We start from the raw sequence: 22,768 nt of genomic DNA, 5'->3' as shown, positions 1-22,768 counted from the left end.
ATATGACCGAGTTTGTTTTTTCTTCGGAAGAATACTTGTTTTATTGCTTTCGATTACCATTTGGATCCAACATAAACATGCCATCTCTCTTTCGACACGATACTAAAAGCGGCAGGAAGTTACTCACATTCTTTAGAATTAAACAGATATTTTATGCCTAATGTATCAAGATATGCATTTTAACTTACGTGCAGACAGGCTACAAATGTATGTTCTACGAACCACTCACATACGCTTTAGTACGGTAAGTGTACACGAAAAACTACCTGTCTTTCACGAATCAAGACCAAATATATGTAAATCATAGCGTTTGCACTGTTGTATCTTATATCATTTGAACCTACCCATTCATTAAGGGTACGTCATGCCTCGTTCAATAACAAAGGTATGTTACAATCAATAGCAAGACCTATAAATAGCGCAGTCGTAATTTCCTATCCTGATATAAAGCTCACTGGTATTCCTATAACATTCTCTTCCTGTTTAACTACAGACATAAATGTAAGTACTTGAAACTGTCCTGCCATACGTTATGATTTTTATGTTTTCGATATAAAAATATGGGATATTTGTAGAGTATGGGTTTAGTAATCTTTATCAGAGCATCAGGTTTGACAACGATAACACCAGTGATAAAAATGGCAGTGTTAGGTCTAGTTTCATTTTGAAATTGTGGCCAAAATAAATGTTATGTATACACACTAGTAAGATTGAGGAACGTTTTAGTGTACATTTGACCATTAAATGACTTACTTATGATAGGTTCATTATAACCTAAGGTAACCATATTTGACAATTAGTGATATGTCTTTATCCTATCCAATTACTATTTAGATGACAAGTAATCTTTGTACTTCCTCGTGCATGTATCACTTATCTAACGTACCTAATTTTTCACTGGCGGTCATTCGAAAAAACATCTTTCACTTCTTAAAAATCAGTTTAGATACCTACATGTAATTTCCGGTATTAACGTTACTAAATGCGAATGTGTGGTCTGCTGATAATCACTCAGCACTTTTGTACAATGAGCATGGTCTCCCCACTCCCACTCTTTGAATTTACCTAATTTTTCTATTCCAAGGGTATCAAGTTCACCGAAACAATGAAGATAGGGTTTAAAGAAACAAATATTTCATGCTTAGATATTTGACACTGTGCCAGAAAACTGGAAGAGGCAAGAAAATCGATAAAGGATTTGATTTACCTGCAATAGTGCAATTTTGCAATACTAATTTAGAAATATAATTAACACACTGAAATATTTTTAAAATATATTATCGTCGTTTTAATCAACTTCAAATGGTACTAAATTTTACAGTGGAAGTCGGTGTTTTCTATAGAATCTGTAAGATAAATAAGGTCGTATTATTGTCAGAACCAAAAGTCACTTATTTGGTAGATGTATATAGTAAATACTAATCCCTTCATTGTGTGTCCCAGGCTGACCACGAAAGGTAGGAATGTAAATAAGTGGTAGGTTTGACACGATAAGTGTCTCCAACTTTTCTTTCTCATGTAAGACTTCTTGCTTCACTTTACTTGTTGAAAAGAGCTCTACTATTAACTATTACCCAAGACCAGTCAAAAAAAGAAATTTCCTTCCGGAAATTTCGTTGAAAAATATAAACCCGTTTCAGGCAGGATTTACATCCATAGCCCTCGATTGTCGGAATTTTCATCTTAGCATCTACATATATGGTACCACCTCTATCTCCAAGGAGCTAACAGTATCAGTATGGCACTGCGTAGACTGATATGAATTATTCTTTCTTACTCTGTGTTCGTGTTGTAGAGTATCCCTTCTGTGTTGCTAGTATAGTGTCAGTCCATAAATAGGTATTCTGATTCATGCAATTCGTCTATTCGAAAAGATACACTGTGAAACAATGACACATTTGACCATTTACACACAATTTTTAAGCACACGTTTGTAGTTATTCGATGCTGGCGTACACCAAAAAGTGGTCTTAGCCAGCTGTAGTTAAAATGTTGTTGGTGTACATTCAGTTTTGCTTCCGAAAAAGGCTAATACACATTTGTCAGAATGTTTAACCATTAATACTTATTGTTTCAGTCCATCTGTCAGACATTCATCGTCAATTTGTTATTAACTTTCGGTCGAGATCTTCTGTTCTCATCAACAAATCTTGACAAGTTTTACACGATTGAAGCACGAAACAAGGTACATCTACACAGCAATGGCCAAAACAAAATATGTCACAATGGTTCTATTATTTCAATTGCATGAGGTCAGAAGTTAAAACTTCTGGACCTTACTGTACCTGTTTTCATAGGATGGTTATGAGACATTGCAGACGTTTACTATGACATTTCAACTTATCTAGGGATGGAGCCTGGTTCAAGTAAAAAAGAAAAGGATAATAATAATAATAAGGAGGACTTTGTATAGCGCCTAATCTTTAGAAGCTCTAAGCGCCTTACAACATTAGACAACACCTATAACATAAAAAACATATATCATGATATTACAGAAATCAAACACCATGAAATTAGAAAACATAAAAACATGATGTAAATATTTAAGGTAGGGAACATTATTAGGTCTTTAAGTTTGTTCTTGCAGTCGAAATAAGTGAGTTTTAAGAGCACTCTTGAATGGGATCACTGTGTCTTTGTGTCTAAGTTCAGTGAGCAATTCATTCCACGTCGCAGGGCCCTGGTATGCAAAAGAACGTTGTCCATATGACTTCGTTTTCGTAGTGGGAATAATGAGTATACGATTGTCAGAAGAAGAGCGTAAGTATCTTGCTGGTGTGTACACGTGGGTGAGGTCAGATAGGTATGTTAGACAGGCGTCAGTGAAACGTAGCACAGAGAACAAATTTTGTGTTTGATTCTGGATTGAATGGATAGCCAGTGGAGTGTTTAGAGCGGAGGGGGATAGTGTGCTCTGATCGTGGTACTCTAAGTATGATCTGAGCAGCTGTGTTTTGAACTTTCTGAAGTTTCTGAAATAGATATTGAGATGAACCATACAGAATTGAGTTACAATAGTCCAGTCTTGAAAGTACTAATGAACATACAAGTGTTTTAGTGGCATCAACTGAAGGATATTTGCGAATGGAGCTGATGTGTCTCAGCTCAAGATATGCAGCCTTGCAAATGTTCATGACATGTTGGTACAACGTGAGAGTACTATCCAGAGTGACACCTAGGTTTCGTACTGACTGTGTGAATTTAATGTTGGTGTTACTGATATTTATTGTTCGAGGTAAAGGATGTGACTGAGAAAGTCTTTGTGTTGTGATTAGAATGGCCTCAATTTTATCTATGATCATTCATCTGTAGCTTGCTACATGTCATCCATGATTTCACATCAGAAATGCACCTCTGTACACCTTGGATGGTAGCATCAACTTCAGTTGGGTGGCTAGATTTGTATATTTGGGTGTCGTCAGCGTACAATTGACGAGACACTGGATGATGATCTATGACACTTGAGAGTGGCTGAGTGTATAGAATGAAGAGAACAGGTCCGAGAACATAGATTAACTGGGCTGGAGTGTATTCCATTTGCAGGCACAATTTGTGTCCTGTTGACCAAGTAGGACTTGTACCACAGTAAGGTTGTATCATGAATGCCAAATACAGGCTGGAGACAGTGAAGTAATATATCATGGTCTATTGTGTCAAATGCTGCAGACAAATCAAGGAGGGTGAGGACTGTAATCTTTCCGCTATCCAAAGCAGAGAGAATGTCATTAACTACTTTTAGAAGAGTAGTTTCAGTACTATGGCAAGGGCGACATGCTGACTGTACATTGCTAAAAAGACTGTTTGAATTCAGATGAGATACAAGTTGGGATAGAACAACCTTTTCTAAGATTTTTGATATGAATGGGAGATTAGAAACTGGGCGGTAGTTCTTTAAATCGTTATGGTCGAGTGTTGGTTTCTTCAGCAGAGGCTTTACAATGGCGGTTTTGAAAAATGATGGGAATTCCCCTGATGACAGAGAGAGGTATTAATAACATCAGTTAGTGAAGGCAATACTGGATCTAAGCACTCAAGCAGCAGTGATGTTGGAATTAGATCAAGTTCACATAACTTTGGTGCACTCTTCATCTCGATTGTACGTACTAAATCCATAGAGACAGGTTTAAATGCTACTAATGGTTGCCGCTGAGATTCTGTATCCCAACTGTATGGTGACGACGAGTCAATTGAAATTGTGTTGTCAGGCTTATCTCTAATGGTTTGTACTTTGTCACGCAAGAAATTTGTAAACAGGTCTGCAAAGTCGACTAGAGAGAAGGTAGTTGGAAGTGGTGTACATTTGTTCCTTGACATTAGCTTGTTTGTAACCTCGAAGAGCTCTTTGCAGATGGAACTTTACGTGCTCTTATTACTGTAGTGGGTTGATTTTGCTGCATGGACTATGTGACGTTCTTCTTAGCGACTTTATATATTTGCTTATGAATAGTGAGTTTGATGAAAGCCTAAGCCTCTCAGCTTTACGGCGGTTTCTTTTAGCAGCGCGAAGCTGGTCCCTAACACTTCTATACCATGGAGAACACGTTTGAATTGATACTCTGCACTTGGTGGCTGGGGCATGTTTGTCGAGCAATGAACGCAGGCAGTTATCGAGTTGCTCTGCTGTAGGAGATAGGCAAGTTGTTAGGTTTGCTTGGATGTTATGCATCAGTTTGGTTCTATTTATGATGCGGAGGTTTCTCTTAGTAGCAAATAAAGGTGGAGGGTTACGGACTGATACGCCAAGATGGCATATAATGCAGAGGTGATCTGATGCAGGTTCGTGGGATACCAGGAAGGAACGTAGACTATTATTATCAGGTCTGTGAAGAATCCAGTCTAAAATGTGACCATGTTTATGGGTGGGTTGCTTAACTGACTGTTTGATGTTAAAAACATTAATGGAATCTAGGAGTTTTGATGTGTTTGGGTTTCATGGACAGTCAAAGTGAAAGTTGAAATCTCCAAGAATAATCAGGTTGCCACCTATCGAATGTCCATACTCCAGGAGATTCAGAAACTGCTCCAAAAAGAAAGATTCAGTCAGCTTGTTTTTTCTACTAGGATTAGGGCGGTATATGCAGAACAAATTGACTGACCTTTGTTCCAGTGTAAGTGTGGTTTGGACTAGTTCAAACGATGTGTGGTATAAATTGAAAGTTGTGGTGTGGTTTAGACGTTTGATCATGGAGTTCTTTGTGATGACAGCAATACCACCTCCGCGAGAGTGGCGGGGGAACGACTTGATGGAGTAACCGGTGGGTGTTAGATCCGCGCACTTGGGCTCATCGCCTGATGTTTTTAGCCATGTTTCTGTCAGGAAAAAGACGTCGATATTCTGATTGTTGATAAAATTAACTATTTATGTGCGCTTTTCCGGTGGTCCTATTGATTATGCATTGAATAATGCAATATGCAGAGGTATCTATTGGATAGTTTACACAAAGGTGGACGATTTAATAGGAATTTGAATTAGGTTATCTAAATTAACGGTCGAATTTGTAAATTGTTGAGCCGGATATTTAGTTGATTTTTAAAAAATACTGAAACCATGATTATTTTACGTATTCATAGGTAGTCCCAAGGTGTATGGAACGTTATTGGATGTGGAGAGAGGGCTTAAATATTGCTCTAAACCCTTGGGTAAATTCGATTCCTGACAATACGATTAAGTGTAATTTCTCTTTACATTTGATGGATTGCAATCAGGGTTTTGTTGTCGTTAGTGTTGAATGTCTCAAGAGAAGAGAGATGTTCAAGTGCTATTCCACTCTTCGGTCTGTTCGTCCGACGGAAACTTTAAGTGCAATTGTTTGTCAATAGGCAAAACCTCCCATGTCCATGGATGATTTGTCATCAAGCAATGACTATATATTATTCGCAGATACACGACATCTCTGTCAATTTCAAGATTGCGAGTTCAATAAATTAAACGTTTCGAATGCTGCCCCATTTTCTCGAATAGGTTTTGTGTCACGTTTTAAATCTATCTTTCAACTCTTCAGGACTAGCGTGTTGGAAATATGAAAGGTATCGATCAAGGGTTGTATTGTGGACATCTTTTCATTTAATTGTTGCATTTTTTCGAAGCACATTTATCTTCAATTATCGTTAATTATTGTGAGATTTTTCACAAATGTTTACTGAAATACATATCATATCCAGAACGTCGAACAAAAAGATCATACTGTTTAATTTGTTTAAACTTATCGAAAATTATCCTTTATAAATGAATAACTGCCATGGAAATCTAACAAATTAAGAGCACGACAGAATTTTGTCACAAGCATGAAGTTATTTGTTACATAAGCATGGTTTTTAAAAATTACCAAATTAAGCAGTTTGGATCAACCAAGAAGGTAGAATTTGGATCTGCCAAGAAGGTTGAATTCGGATCAACCAAGAAGGTTGAATTCGGATCAACCAAGAAGGTTGAATTTGGATCAACTAAGAAGGTTGAATTCGGATCAAATAAGAAGGTTGAATTCGGATCAACCAAGAAGGTTGAATTTGGATCTACCAAGAAGGTTGTAATTTGGATATTTTTAAGTAAAAATTTGTAAATAGAATGCTTTCGTTATTGTTACTGCGGCACATATAATCACTTTATCTTTAATAAGAGAAATTTTGCCTCTCGTCTTTAAGCCGAACAACAAAACGTAACATTTCTCAATATGAGTACAATAGATTTCGTGAGCCAAAGTGCATTCTATTTACTTATTTCCTCTTTTACGGAACTGTATTTGCCTCCTTGAAGTCATGCGTTCCCCATCTCACCTTGTTGAAAATGAGTGCACGACAATACCAAACCAATATAATGTTTACAAATCTTATATCGTTCGTGGTGAAAATATCTTTTTAAAGGGATTTTTCTGCCAAAAGTATTTGACCTAATAACAGAGGAGTATATGATGTTGCAAATCATCATTTTGTTTGCTTTTAGCAGACGTTTCGGAAGTTGAACTGAATGGTAACAAGGGGAAATTCGAGAAATGCATGCCACGACACGTACAGAAGCGATATGATGAACAGATGTCCACAGTACATTGCGAACTGCATATCAACCAATAGACTTGGGAGTTCTCCATATACTGAAGTTCAGCAAAGACTTAAGTCCTTCATATTCTGCCGATCAGGGTCTAAACAAAACTTTCTCACTTTCGCAAACGCTGGATTCCTTTATTATGGTAAGACTTTTGTCGTTTTGTTTGAAAGAGGGTCTAATATTTCGTTCTTCATAACAAAACTTTCTTCTTATGTAGATTATTATTTCTAATTTGTAAAACAAAATTCGAAAAGACATCTATCAATGATAATCACTGATAAGGGGACGAGGCGCAATTTCTGCTATCGTGTCCAATGCAGGAGATGAATCAAACGTACTGCTATCCTGTCCAGTATATGAGTCATCAAATGTACCTTGCCTGTAGGTAATGTTCTAAGAAGATTAAATATAAATGACAATCATGAATATGTTTTAATACCAATGTTTCATCTGCCAGTAGAGTATGTAAATGTAATTGCGAAATACATACATGTGATTGGTGAAATGAAGAAGAAAAAGAACTATTCTGTGCTCGCTGCAGTCATAATTGATTGTTTTTCAGAATGAAATAATGTTCCTTCATTAGCGTGCACTTGTTACTAAGTCATGATGTAATTCATATATCTGACGTAATATTGCAAAGCTCTCAATTATTTTGTGTCTTTTCTTTGTTTCTAGAATGTCTATCAATATGGATGTTTTAGACAAGAAAGACAAGAGACTTGTCAGTATATAATCACGTCACTATATTGTTTACATTGCAGGAATACTCATGTAGCTGCCAAATGCACGTGAGCATATGAGCACATATATGTGACAAATAATTTCAAGGTATAAAAAGGTGTACGAGAAATTTTTTAACTTCCTTTGTTTGGAAAGCATGTGTTTAATCGTACCCGATGCCAAATTGAGGAATCACAGCCGCATGTGTATTTGGTACTTTCATGAAAATGTGTCAGAATGTTGTTAATGATATGTCTACTTAAAATATACTCATGAAATGTTAACCTAATTGATGTTTTCTTCACCACTTATGAATGCATACGATATTGCTCTTTACAAACGCAGATTCAATTCAATGCACTCATTCACCTGCAAACGCAAAACCAGAGGTTAACAATGTGAATTCGGAATAAGAAAGATATAACTTATACACCTAAAGAATCATTTAAATTTGATGACACATATCGGAAGCACTTCCTCTGTCCGTACCCGTTGTGTTTTATCACTTGAGTTTAGGATTTAACAACTTAAATGTTCAAAACTATTATTCTTCTCAACAGACAACAAGCTATTTAGCCATTCCTGTGGAATGTATTTTACCTTTCCGTGGTCATGTGGCAGATAATGCTTTTCATAGATTTTTGGGGTGCCTTGTCAGCTAAACTCTGAACCTTAGAGTCAGTTATCAATTTATGTACTGTTATAACTTTGTATTAGTATCTTCTAGAAATATTTCCTCTCTTATATTTAGCACAATATGGCAACCACTTACGTGCAAATGCTATAGCATAGCACACCACTGCCTGGAAATGTACTTCCGGTAAAACCATTTTAAGGTTTCTACTAATCTTTCAGGGAGAAACTGAAATAGAAGCTCTGTACTTATTTTTTTTTTAAAAACCTATCCAATGAAAGTAATTGTCTTTACATGAAATACAATTTTCGAAATGACTCAATATATCATAATTATAACAATCATCTACTGTGATTCTATGGATATCATAGACAAAATAAAGAAATATTTTAAAAGCGAAAGTACTTAAGAATAACGGTAAAAGTTTAACGAAACAGTATATCCATCAAAGCATATTCTTACGGGTATTATAAAAAGATCGCGTTTCATTTACGTTCAAGGTAGACTGATTATTCAGGTTGCAATGTTTTTCGATAATGCAAAGCATATCATATAACCAGTGAATACTCTTTCAATAAATAGTTATTTAGCCAGTTAATTCTGAAGGGCCGGCATTAGGTCGATTGGATCGATTTGGCCCAATCGGGCTCCGCACTCACAGCGGCCCAGCGCGTTCGTAATTTTTTTAAAATATATCTATTCAGAGAAAGTCGTTTTAAAGCGATGAATGGAAATGTTAAATTGAATATCATATAAAACTTGTTTAAAAGTTTATTTCCAAATGCCGTGCACAGGGGGCCCGCATGTAAATACAGGAGGCCCCGCCAAAATGATCGAAATCGGGCCTCGCGTCGGCTAAGGCCATTACTGCTAACAGAAACCTTAAATAACACCTTTTTTCGAAATAACAAAATCCAAGCGGCCATTTGAAAGCACTAACTCTTAAGGTCAACTTCCCTGTAATGGAGGACAATATATACTCGGTTTTATAAGATATCTTGTCTAGTTTCTTTTTGAAAATCAATGCAATTTCATATACACCACCGCTCTGAGACTAAATATATTACCCAAGATTTAATTTTGAAATACGATTCATGATTAAAAACCGGTTTACATCATTTGCGCGAATAGTACAACAGCACTTGAGTAAGGACACAATGTATTATGTATCGTGGGTACACATTTTGATGTATACGTTGGAGCCCTAAAGATTTATTTCGGGGATGGTGTAAAATAATTTCATTATTAAAGTAAAAGTGGTTTTCTTCTTAAAATTTTTATCAAATGTTATATAAATAATGGGACACCGTTGAAAATGTAGTTAACACTTATCTTTACACAACCCGTCAATCTAGATACTGTCTTCTGTTATTAAAATGATCGTATTGATATGTTTGTGACACAAAAACTATCACTTATTTTGCATATCAGTGAAAAAAGTTAAACAAAAACATCCAGTAATCAGTGCAACCCAAGAACTCGTTATCAAACGAGGAAGAAACACTTAAACGACCACGATTCAGAAGATCTGTCAGTATTGGAAAAGCTACAATCGATGCCATAAGCAAACTATTCACCTCGCATCTTTAATTCCTAAAGTTTTCTCAACAACAAGTTACAGACATAATATCTGGTGTTACGTCCATTGTCATTATAAACTCTTGTTAACCGTGTTGAAATTGAAGGGTATAAATGTTGACTGTTTTCTGCTGATATGTTTCCCACATTACTCTGATGGTGCATTTAAGTCAAATAGAAGTCCTCAGATAATGAATATTTTTTTTTTATTTCGTCTCAGTTTGAGCCACACATTGTCAGTAATATTCAAGTCAGGACCATATGCTGGCCTACGCAAGTGTTTCAGTATACTTATCTGCATTGATATTTTCTTTTGTAACTAATAATGTCCCAATACCACCCTACGTTACACATCTCCAGCTCATGAAAGCTAATTTTTGGCGTATGAGGTTGATTCACACTAAGGAAGGTGTGAATGGATACATCCTTCCCCAGCCCTTCTCCAGTTATAAATATGTTGATTTCCTCTCACACTACCTTTTTTGTACACTCATCACTATAGGTATCATTCTCCCAAAATTAATATACATTTTTTCTCTCACGTCTGCACCGCACCAGCGAGTTTTCTTGTTGAGCTCTCTTAATGCCTTCGTTTTCTGTCAAACTACTTAGCTGATTCTTTTGTACCCTCAAAATCATGTGACTATCCCGACTAATAAAAAAAGGCAAATCACGTAGGTTATTTCAGCACTGCCATGACTGATACCTCAATATATGTTACACCGTAAACGAAGGCTTATTACATACCCTGTAGATTTCTATACTCTTCACACCAGATCTATATCCTCATCAGTTGGTATTCTTTTGTCTAATGTCAATTCTTTTTTAGCACAATCCATGTGGCTTGTACTGGATATTTAGACCGAAAGCAGACAACTGTTGAAACTTTGTGTCTTGCATGCGACAGTACAGATTTCCGTTCTTATGTGCTGTCGGTCAGAGAGACAACGGTTATACTGAAAGAGCTGTCACGCTAAAACGTGTGAATTTACTACAGCACGACATCGTCATAACGTTTATAAAGTATATCTGTACTGCTTCAAAAGACGGCAAGAGGAATTTGTAAAGCAAAAATATGTTATAAAGGTCAGATAACTATTTTTATATGATCACTTGTTCATGTGATGATGAAAATTCAACAAGGCATTAGATACTAGAACAATTAGTTCTTCATTGGGGTAGACGATAAGTGAATTTCTTGATTCAAGACCATATATATTTATGTTTAGGCTCTTGTTGAGGGAACAACAGCTTTTAAACGAAGAAGAAAAATCTATGGGGAAAGAAGATGATTTGAGTTCGAAAACGAACTGTAGCTTCGCTCTACCGTGTATTGGTTGCAGATGGCTTACATACAAGGACGGTGGACTTGCAATGGATAACCATCCTGTGCCAGCCAGGTTTTAAACAACCATCGGATTGCTGCCCAAAGAAACTTATTCTGTGAGTTGCATACATGAAAGTTTATAACCATGAGACTCATTGAAATATTTCACATATTTATGCCGATGGGTACCTAATGAAGTTTGATTCGCACACGTCTCTGCAGCTAATGTAATTCTTTAAAAGAGACTCTAGATGAAACAATAACCTTCCATGCATCACAGAAGGCAGTCTGATTTTTTTAGGTCTACTGTCCGTGACACATAAATAATTCATCTTTCGGACAGGAGATCATGTCCACATTTTAATTCCTGTTCACACACATGCTATACGTATTCAAGAAGAAGATCAGACTTCTGGCGTTCTTCTTGAATATGCATATGGAAGAACACAGCTGTATGAAGAACGTTTCAAAATATACATGTATATGATGCCCTATTCTAGAACAAAAGATACTGCACAACTTGTCTCATTGTAAAATTGATTGGTCAAAATATATTCCAAGCGGGCCTGGAGAAAAAGCAACACCACAGCTTTTCCTACAATTGGAAGTACATTTTAAGTTATCCACCAACGTCTGCCTAATCTGATAGTAACATTGACAGGCATTATATTTTAAGAAGCAAGAGTCCCAAGGCCTAATATAAGATGCCTGCATGGAGTTAAGGGGGTGAACAAATGCTGAACTGCATTATAGAATACATGATTTCATCTGTGTCTGTGAATTGGAGATCATGGTTTATTTGGGTGGACCAACAATATATGGATAGAATCAGAATTATTCGATGAAGTACTACCCAGTTATGGTGAGCAGGAAAGGCGTAACTATGATGTCAGTGCCGATCAGTTGACCTTTGAAATGTTACGTCAAGTCTACTGGGCTCAAATGCTGAAATGGCTGACTGAAATTGTCAGGATAATAGATCATATTTTACATCATTAGCCATGCCCATCTTTAGATATTTATTGCAACTAATGACAGCATTATTGCCGACGAAAGATTTCCAGAATCACACTATTGTGAAAGCTTTAATCAGAGCAGAAAGAGACAGTATATTGACCTACATTTTTTGACTTTTGCATTGTATTGTGATATCATTTACAACTAATCAAGGTGGGTCCCATCATCTGATGTTTTTAGTCTCCTGCAGGACACTTCGATGAAATTGTTTTGATTGTTTTCAAATATAATTCTGTCCACAAGAGCTGAGTGGATAACCTTCAAAGAATGTTGAATTTTCATAGGGATCAGCGCACATATAGTGATCACAAGAGATGCAGCCGAGACAGATAATGACATCAGGCCATCCGTAATATTGTAAATGGTGATGAAAAAGCGTCTCCGTTTTGAAACGAGTCCTTTAGGTTGGCATGCAAAAAAGATTGCAAGGTTCTGATTTTGGTTTAGTATGATGAACATATTATGTGCATGTGATGAAATCAAAGAACGAGGATGTATCACAACGAATGAAATAACTACAATTAAAAGTGGAAATGATCTGGGAAACATCTCGTCAGGAACTTTGAAGAAAAAAGATTAATCAGTAAAAATATTTGTTTTGTTAGTTATATTATTACGAACAGTGGTTTTACTATGCACCAACGAATCTCTTCTACTTCTTTTCGTTCCTAGGCTTAGCTCTTTAAATAAAGGAACAGCGGAGGTCATTTCGCGTATATCTTTCATGAATATTTTGAATAGTTTTGTGGCGGAAGATGATATAACTTATAAAGTTCGGTTGTTTTCGTACGGGTCATTCATATTCTTTTTTTAATTTTGTGTCGAGGGTCAACACATATACAAAGTTAATCTTTGATTAATTGCTAACATTTCAAAATGAGCAAGCATGATTTCTTCAATGAAGGAAATTAATTCAGTCTCTTGAAAGTCGATTAACTATCAACTTTTCTGAAATCCACTATTCAGGTATCATACATTCTTGGTTTTCATTGTTAACTCATGAATTTACAATTAATAGAACTTTGTCTGATATCTACTCGCTTTTCTTTAAGCATACATTGTCCTTCAGCATCACTTTTGTGTGGGTTCCTTTTTTCAAACAACGCAGGACCAAAGAATCGTTTCAGCAATACACTTTCGTTTCCATTGTTCCGATTAGCTTTCTAGAAAACAATATAGACGCATCAGTTTAATTTCAAAACCCCCAATAATATATGATGAATTGGGAAGCGGATTCGAGAAAAGAAATAGTTTTGTCGGCTACATATTCGTGAGTACTCCCGATTTAATGCAGTATGCTCCTACAAAGGAACAAAAACTTCATGGGTCCTCTTGCCACCCAGCACTCCAAAGCAACAGACGTTATGTTTTTAACTATATCACATAATACGAGTTCGTAACCAGGTAATTGTATGGATGCGATCTTTTGTTACAACACAAGCTATACCTGGCTCTATTGATCTTGGAAGACGGAGGGAATTAAGATAGGAAACTGTGTATACTTTATGTGTGCATGCTAACGGAACAGATACTTAAGATATCCTGAGAGTTTCTTGTTTACTCCTTTAGAAAATGGCCACATGCTAAATTCAAAATGTTATGGGAAACGACTTACTCTTAATGTTAAATGAAACTATGAATTTTTATATGAGAGACTAAATACTGACTGCATACACATTGTTTGTAGAATAATTAAAGAATATATGTCGAAACTGGAAAGAAATAAGACGAAAACGTTTAGGAAGAATGACACGGTTTGCTTCAGATAACGTTGCAGATGTTGTATTGAGAGTGGCGAGTAAAATGAACCCAAAAGACGCCGTGAGCTCGGTTGAGAAAGAGGTTATGTGTGGGACTACATCGTCGCATAAACAAAAGCCACGCAAGAGAAACCAACCTAGCAGAATCTACATTGTATCAATGGAAAAGGAGAGCATATGAAACGGACCAGCCAAACTCGAAAGGAAGATGATTTGCGGCATTGCGAACAACTCCTCTCTCCAACAAGACTATTACAAGGACTGGAACATGGAGTTTAAGAACACTGTACGAGATAGAAAAAACAGCAGAAGTTACCAAAGATATGGACTGGTACAGATTGGGGATTCTGGGACTGAGTAAGGTTCGATATACAACATCAGGCAAATTCACCTATGCATCAGGACCCATCAACCAGGACGACGATCGCAGGATTGGAATGGAGCTGATGTTGAGCAAGAAAGCAAAAGAAAGCTTAATATATTGGGTACCAGTCAGCAAGAGTATTTCGAAAGCCCGCTGCCGGTCAAAGTTCTAAAAGATAAACATAGCGCAATGCTACCCTCCAATGAACTTTGCAGACCGATAAGCCCAGGAAGATATTTAAGACCAACTGTAGCATGTTTGGCCGACTACCAAAAAGAGACGTCAAACTTGTGATAGGCAGGCAACATGAATGCAAAAATTGGAAGCGAGAACACCGTACGGGAATTATTTATGGTTTAATGTGCCTATGAGAAATGAACGATAACAGAGAGCTCATGTCTGACTTCTGTGCGTTGAATAACCTTATAATTGGAGGGACAGTATTTCCTAATAGTAGGATCATCAAGGTTAGATGGAAATTCCCAGATTCAGTAACAGAGAATCAGATCGACCAGCTGGCTGTCTGCCGCAGATGGATTCTAACAGATGTTAGCGCCTATATATGAGCAGGTGATAACACAACTGAAGACCAGACTCAGAAGCATAAAGAAGACTGGCCGGTAGACACGCCCAATATACGAGGTTTCTGAAACAACAGGAGTTCGCTATTTCTCTCACCAACAAATTCCAGACTCTTGCTGACCTAGATGTTGGCTTCAGCCTGTGAGGAGATGCTTGGATTGAAAAGAAGAATGCTCAAAAGCTCGTTGTCAAAAGATACAGTCAGGAAGATTGACGACAGACAGGACAGAAATCAAGCAGATAGCAGAAATTTGTAAAGGCAAAGACTAGTAAGGGGCCGTTCATTTAGTACTTATGCATGGAGAGGGGAAGGGGTAACCCAAATGCATACGCTTGCGTATGGGGTGTCTTCTGATAATGTACGTACGCATAGGAAACGGGTGTGTGTGTGGTGAAACCTCGATAATAATTTGTCTAATACGTAACCTGTTCGACTGGGTTCACTCGGCGTTTGAAATTTAGCGGACACTAAACTGTTTAAAGTTACGCAGCTTATTTATTTGATGCAGCCAGACATTCAACGTCTGTGGACCATCTGTTTTATTAAACACGTTAATATTATTAATCCTTTATGACTTATGCGTGGATTAAATATAAGCCGTTCTGTAGATTGGGGTGGGTGCGTCAAGCGTACGCACGCAGGTGGGGTGTGTGTAATAATGTGTACGGGGGGAAAAGGCGTCAAGTTTTGCCAGATTTTTGCGTACGTACTAAATGGATGGCCCCTAAAGGTAAACGTTTTGTGGTGTAATAAAAAGCCAATAACTGAGAATAATATGTGGATATTGCACACTCAGTGCAGTGTATTCAAAAAATGAGGCCCGAATGTATGCAACGGTAGCAGAACATGTTCAGTTACAATCTGGTAATATACTGGTCAAAATAGATCACACCCATCGAGTTCTTTTCCGTAGACCTTACTCCAGCTTTATAGGTAATCGGTAAGTATGGTACTAGAACTCTCTACATGGGAACGACACTCTCTAACACCACAAACAGAATAAGCAATGTGGCGAAACTATTGAATCTAGACAGATCACGTTAATACTGCAATAATGGCGTTCTGTAGTATTAGAGTGACTTGGAAGCTCGTAAATTCCTTACAGGATAACTATTCACAAGACACTGCTGCAGACCGAAACTTTTAACTATTGGGGCAGATACACTTGCCTTTGAAATTAATGATATTATACGAGGTTATCATCGTGCGACGTATAGCAGACTTCATCAGTATCATGATTATCAAAACTTATTCATTCCTTTATAGTTAATAGCATGATCAATACAGTCAAGGAAGATCAGAATGTCTCTTTGCACCTCTTTCCATAACAAATTTATCAGACAGCGCGTGTATTAATAAATACACATATACCCATAGTGCAGTATATATATATATATATATATATATATATATATATATATATATATATATATATATATATATATATATATATATATATATATATATATATATATATATATATATATCAATCACCTCCGCCATCCCGAAACCTAACTAGTTTGTCCTAATCAATTATCTCGATATCTCAGCCTCTCATGATTATTGCCAAAGATGGTGCGGAACAGTACTGCCAAACATGGTAACACATTTAATTGTCGTATTTCGGTAACTTGTAGACACTTACATGAATTGGTACTGAAAGAGCTCGATATTTTCCGGATTGCTGACTTTCTCTCAAAATTAGTTTTAGAAACTTTTCTTTCTATTACATTACTTACTTTTCGGAATGATGAATTATCCTTCTTGATAGATTCATACATCAGCCTGAACTAAGTTGTGCTAAAAGAACGTTTTGCATGTTTCAAACGCGATCAACGTTTAATTTTTCTGTATTCAAATACGGCATTGCTTCGCTTAAAATTTCATTGCACAAACAATACCAAATGATATACTGCAACTGGAAGATTGAACATTTTAGAGTTATTAACAACGTTGATTAAGACTCTAATGTCGACAATGTACGAACATTAACAGCCAAAACATGTTCAAACCTTCATGATGCCTTCGTGCAATTTATTTTGTATCAGTCAAAGTTGTTGTGACTCCTCTAAAACAGTCTGATACGCTCAATGTCTAACCCTCTGACTAACGTTAATATATACTGCCCGCAGAAGAATAAACTCTAGGCAGATTGAAGTTTAGAGTTCAGTTAAAAAACACGTAGTTATATGGAGATAAATGTGTATCTTAGCCTGAATAAAAATCCGCCTAACCTCATTTCAATTCTCCCATTTAACGTTATATAATTCATATATGAAATTGTTTATTACATATACTTTATTATCATTTCATATATATATATATATATATATATATATATATATATATATATATATATATATATATATATATATATATATATATATATATATATATATACTTTTTATCTCATGTTTCAGATTCAACTGATTCTGTGTACTGCTCAGGATGTAGGACGGTTCTTCGAGACTGGCGATTTTGTGATGATCCCCTTCTACAACACATTAAACTGGCACCACAGTGTCCTATCGTCCTTTCACTTGTCGGTACAAACGTTGTTCATGAATTCTTGGTATATATCTTTTTTCCAAATAATGATTTTGTATCCCATTTAAAGCGTGTATGTGTGCGTGTTTGTATGTGTGTGTGTGTGTGTGTGTGTGTGAGAGAGAGAGAGAGAAAGAGAGAGAGAGAGAGCATCGTGACTGTGCATATAATAAAAATTTGTTTACTAGGAACTCGATACTTTTCCAGGAAATAGTTTTACCTTTACTGTTCATTTGTATACACGCAAAGCTGACCTAGTTCCCGATATTAATTCAGAAATCAGTGAGAGAAGTTAAAACGTTCGTTTTATTTTTATCTTCTTCTTAGAGTAAAATGATCGGTTCTTGTCAAGATAATACTGGGACTAGGTGCTTCTGTACGTTAATACTTCACGAAGGTTCTGGAAAGATGGCCCTCATCCGGGAATTGGTTTTGCGTTTTGAGTTACTGTATAATGGTTGTTTATAGACATTTTTGTCAGTCGGGATTAAAAACACTGGGACGTAAGGGTGTTTTTTTGTTGTGTCAGTTTGGAGTTATTGTAATGTTTCTTCGAATTATTTGGATTCCAAAGGGTTCATTCTTTTTCCTGGAAATATATGAGTGCTCATGCAGAATTCTTGGACAAAGACATTTCATGACATTTTATTGAGAAATTAAAACACCGGATTATTGTTTGTGAATAACACAGAACTGTAGACAACACCACAAAGGATACAATATAGGTCATCGCCTTCCATCTTGGATTTTTTTGTCGGGACGTCTAAAATTTAATTTGTAGATTATTCTTGGATTACGTTTGGATTTGATTCTTAAAACCGTTAAGTTCTAATATTGTTTTCGTTTTTACAGCCTTTTTCCAGGGAAATATATTAAAAAATTTTTAAGGCTTGTTGTTTTCACGCTTTTTTTGTTACTGTTTATTCGAGCCTAAACACGTAACATAAGAGTGTTCAGTTATGCAAGTCAACACGGAGGTAAACCAAATAACTTTCTTGCATTCTGTTGCCACTTAAGATCCCTAACCATTGAATAACATTATTTTCGGACATAGACTAAAACAATAGGTCGTACACGGAAAAATCACTAATTATATGCAGTGTTACTGATGTTTTTGCATTCTGATATTATATGTACTGCAGTCAATGTATTGACGGTAAGTCAATTTATGCAATATTAATCAATTTTAGTAATATATTTTCTTTTGTCCTTTCTTAACTCAGGTCACATTCTTTATATGCAAAGTTTGTATGGTTGTTCAAAATTCCAAATATCATGGTAATTTCTATGAGTCCATCAAACAATGAAGTGTGTGTGTGTGTGTGTGTGTGTTTGTGTGTGTGTGTGTGTGTGTGTGTGTGTGTTATGAATAAAAAAGACAACAATTGCCTTTGCTATTTCTAAGCGAAAGAAGTACGTGTAATTCGGCATCTTTCTTTCACATAATTTACCATATATTTTCCACATTAATAAGTCCTGCATCTGCCCCAAAACTTGTTTGTTTTTTCTTGCATTGACGATATCCTCGATAACGAACAGTGCATACTAACAGCGTTACCCGCAGCAAATAGTGTATGTATCATTATAAATATAAATTACAATATTCAACTATTTATAAAAAAAAGTTCAAACTTCATCGAATAGAACCCGTCACATGACGACTAAAATGCTGTGCTCATACCTGTAGAGTTCTGCAAGGAACTAATTATGATTTTAATCTCTGACAATCCCAGGGAAGTAATAGCTATTCTTGCATAGGTTACGTGATACAAAAGCGAAAAGTAATCAAAACCCTTTCAAACCTGAGAACAGACGCCAACGATAATTCACAAACTCTTTCCAACCGTAGAAAGGTGCCAACTTGATCCATGTCTAGTGTTTCGGACGTCAGCTTATTCCAAGTTCCAACCATGTACAACTGCTAATAACTGTCTAATATGTACTCAACAATGTTCTCGTTTGATTACAAACTCAACTGTTAATAAATATCAGTTATTTTTTTAAACTGAATGAAATTTGTGACGGGTACAATCAAGTACTTGTTTGAACCTTATCAGTAGATAACATTAAAGGGTTGAACGAATTTTACATTTTGTATCCATGTTTTAACTATAGCCGTTAAGACGATTTTCAGCACAAAATTAGGATTTCAACATTTTAAAGATAGTATTACATATAGTATTTTTTCATAGATTGAAATAACATTAAAAATTACAATTACTGTGTTAAGATTTCAATTTTAGTAGATTCATACATTTTACACATTTCCGTCTCCTTCATACTTCTATGAACACAAATGAGAATCAATTCTTAAATTCAAGATTCTGGGAGACAATACGTACAAAACTTCTCAGTACTTTACACATCCAACGAAATTGATTATTTAAGTGAAAATGTCAATCTTCGGCTGCAAACCCCATCATAACCCTCATAAAATAAGTGAAGCAATACACTGTTAAAAATAGGAAATTTTTCTAAGCCTTTTTCTAATATTTTAGGAGAATGGAAATTTGCAAATAGAAAAATTTCATGTCTGTGCCTAATGGGATTATGGAATAAAACATTTATTCACAGTGTCCGTTTAGGGTTTGTTTCAATATTTGAGAGTTTAGAGCGTAAATGTGCATTACATGAAACTAGACGGTCAAAACCTCTTACTATGCCTTTTTCTCAATCTTGATTATTTTAAAGATTGTCTTCTATTTTATTAGTCTGACGAATCAAGTGAAACAACAAAGACTGCAACTCCAAGAGGACAAACACATACAGGTATAATCTCAATAGTAATTAAGAATTGTTCCAACATCAGATTGCTCTGTAAAGAGTAACGATATCTGCCACGATGTATATCATAGAGAAAGATACGTTAGCCTTCGACTAGAACATCTTTTATTTTATAAGTATTTAAATAGCAGGAAGAAAGTTTGTGAACTAATTTCATTACCGGGACAATTCGTCCCTAATCTTGAAAAAAAATATTTACAAGCTAGAGATATTCTGGGTTCTAGTCCTTATTCTTCATAGCATCATCAACATTAGCATTTTTGTTGTTGTTATTATTATTATTATTATTATTAAGGGAGAATCGATAGTGAAGACCTGCTGTTCTTACCTGCAGCACAAAGCGTGCTGGAGCATGGCTATTCAAAAGAAACCGTTCTTTCGGCTATCAGAAAATCACAGAATAGTGGTGAGTTGTCAATGAGAGTGATACTCAAAATGAACAAGCCATTTTTTTGCTTATATTCAAGCCTACACCTAATTTAGGATGAATTGGAATCAAAGATCTTAGAATATCTGTCTATAACCCTTTAAAATACTAAGTAGTTTAAATAATATATTCTAGGCTACAACAACAAAAACGTTTGAAATATCAAAATTAAGTTTGCAAACTTAGTTTGTTGTTTTACTAAGGTACATTTATGAGTAATTGTCTATTTTCCTATTTGATTAGATAAATTACTGGTTTATAATGTGTTACCAACGACCATTCAGTCCGAAAACTCTAAAGAAATTATACCTGTCATTAAACTGGTGATATATATTTGCAAAGTCGAAATCTCTTCAATCAAGTAATTATTTTATTACAATTTGGTGATAAACCCATATAAATATGATTTTGTTTTATTTTTTATTTAGGGAGGCGAAACTTTACAGCACTCGAGCTGCTCAATATAATATTTGAACAAGAGGAGAACCATGTCTAAAACCACGCTGTATAATTCTAGCGGAAACAATCCTAGATGTATAAACATCGGAATAAAATGACTTCAAATTTCAACATTCTGATAAAAGGTTCGCCTTTAAAAATGACCTGCACGATGATGACATATTAGAGAAGAAAATTTTATATTTCTTAAGAGTATATTACATGTTTCATAAAAGAAAGAAGGACTTGACTCCTTTATTGTCATTCTTTATGTACATGTCAAGCTTATTTGAAGCAGCCTACAAATGAGAGTATTAATATTCTTGACACACACACACACACATCTATATATATATATATATATATATATATATATATATATATATATATATATATATATATATATATATATATATATATATATATATATATATATATATATATATATATATATATATATATATATATATATTTGTTATACCTTAATATATTTTACGAAGAATAACAGAGTTGACGCTATTGTTCATTTCTAACATCCAATAAACAATAGGTCAATAATTAAAAAATCATCGATTGGCTCATAGAGACAATACAAAATAAGACTTTGAAAATTGTATGATGGGAAACAAAAACATATAACTGCTCAAAAATACAATAACGTAAAATAAATAGTGATGTAAAATTAAAAATGCTAGCAAAGGCAGATAATTTACTCCATCTCAAATGGTCATAATATTATCTCCGACACATTTTAGCAACGCTGGTTAACTATATAATGTATATCTGAATGATTTCTATTCAATGTTATTAATAAATTGGTAATATTTAAACTAGAATTCCACTTGATTTAAAATTTCGTTTTCACTCACAGAAAATTACTTGCAGAAACATAATAAGCTTAATGGACATGACTCTTTAAGATCATTGGACACGTGCGAATACTCCACATTTAATACATTTTATTGATAACCAAGAATATTATCCTTGATAAATTTGCGAAAAATTATTTACAACGGAGGTATGTGATGTTCAATCTCTATTTAGATTACTATATATTTTGTGTCCTTATTGCATCCTCTTTATTAATACCCTTTTAGTATTTACATGGCTAATTCAGTATTATATACGAATGTTCAAATCTAGATTTCCATATCACACACCCAGACTGGAAATTTATGTGTTTTCGTTTACGTTAATTTGTACAAATTAAAGTTCGTTTTGAATTTAACTCGGATATTAAGGCTACAACTACTTAGAAATCGTAAAAATGGGGTTATATAATAAATGTATAACTGCATTTGTGTTTTGTTCTGAATCTGGGGAAAGATGTTTGAGAATGCCTGTGAATACGTCTCGGCATGACAGCCTTGACGTATACCTTATTTTATATTAAACTCGTTCTTTCCGTTGATCGAGTAAAGAACACGTTTGTGATTTTGCTTGCATGCACAGATAAAAGCGACGATGAATTGTTATTGCCTGATACAATATTACATAACTGTATGAACCCTAAAGATTATTTTAAGGAAAAATAGGGATATCTA

The 22,768-nt window shown here is 35.2% G+C and overlaps 1 protein-coding gene across 2 annotated transcripts; it reads left to right on the top strand.

The window, feature by feature from the left end:
* Positions 1-400: 400 nt before the first annotated feature.
* Positions 401-22,521, top strand: LOC149804863 (baculoviral IAP repeat-containing protein 2-like). Of its 2 annotated transcripts, none has more exons than XM_089945383.1 (6): positions 401-501; positions 6,941-7,184; positions 17,449-17,600; positions 20,287-20,344; positions 20,655-20,765; positions 21,215-22,521. In XM_089945383.1, exons 2-6 carry the CDS (start codon positions 6,965-6,967, stop codon positions 21,280-21,282), a joined length of 609 nt encoding a protein of 202 aa, XP_089801509.1. In that variant the 5' UTR covers positions 401-501; positions 6,941-6,964; the 3' UTR covers positions 21,283-22,521. The 2 variants fall into 2 exon arrangements, with proteins under 2 accessions (XP_089801509.1, XP_089801515.1); XM_089945389.1 differs by having other exon boundaries at positions 419-501; positions 6,944-7,184.
* Positions 22,522-22,768: the final 247 nt, after the last annotated feature.

Source organism: Sinohyriopsis cumingii, chromosome 2 (genome assembly GCF_028554795.1).
Source record: "Sinohyriopsis cumingii isolate HCF-2022 chromosome 2, ASM2855479v2, whole genome shotgun sequence".
In the NCBI taxonomy this organism is placed as follows: domain Eukaryota; kingdom Metazoa; phylum Mollusca; class Bivalvia; order Unionida; family Unionidae; genus Sinohyriopsis; species Sinohyriopsis cumingii.
The sequence above is the reverse complement of the archived record's forward strand: the minus strand, read 5'-3'. Positions and strand labels throughout refer to the sequence as shown.

Coding starts and splice junctions, on each gene's coding strand:
- LOC149804863 (XM_089945383.1), top strand. CDS start 6,965: ATGGTAACAAGGGGAAATTCGAGAAATGCATGCCACGACACGTACAGA. Junction 7,185..17,448: donor CGCTGGATTCCTTTATTATG/GTAAGACTTTTG, acceptor CTCATGTTTCAG/ATTCAACTGATTCTGTGTAC. Junction 20,345..20,654: donor AAGAGGACAAACACATACAG/GTATAATCTCAA, acceptor ATTATTATTAAG/GGAGAATCGATAGTGAAGAC.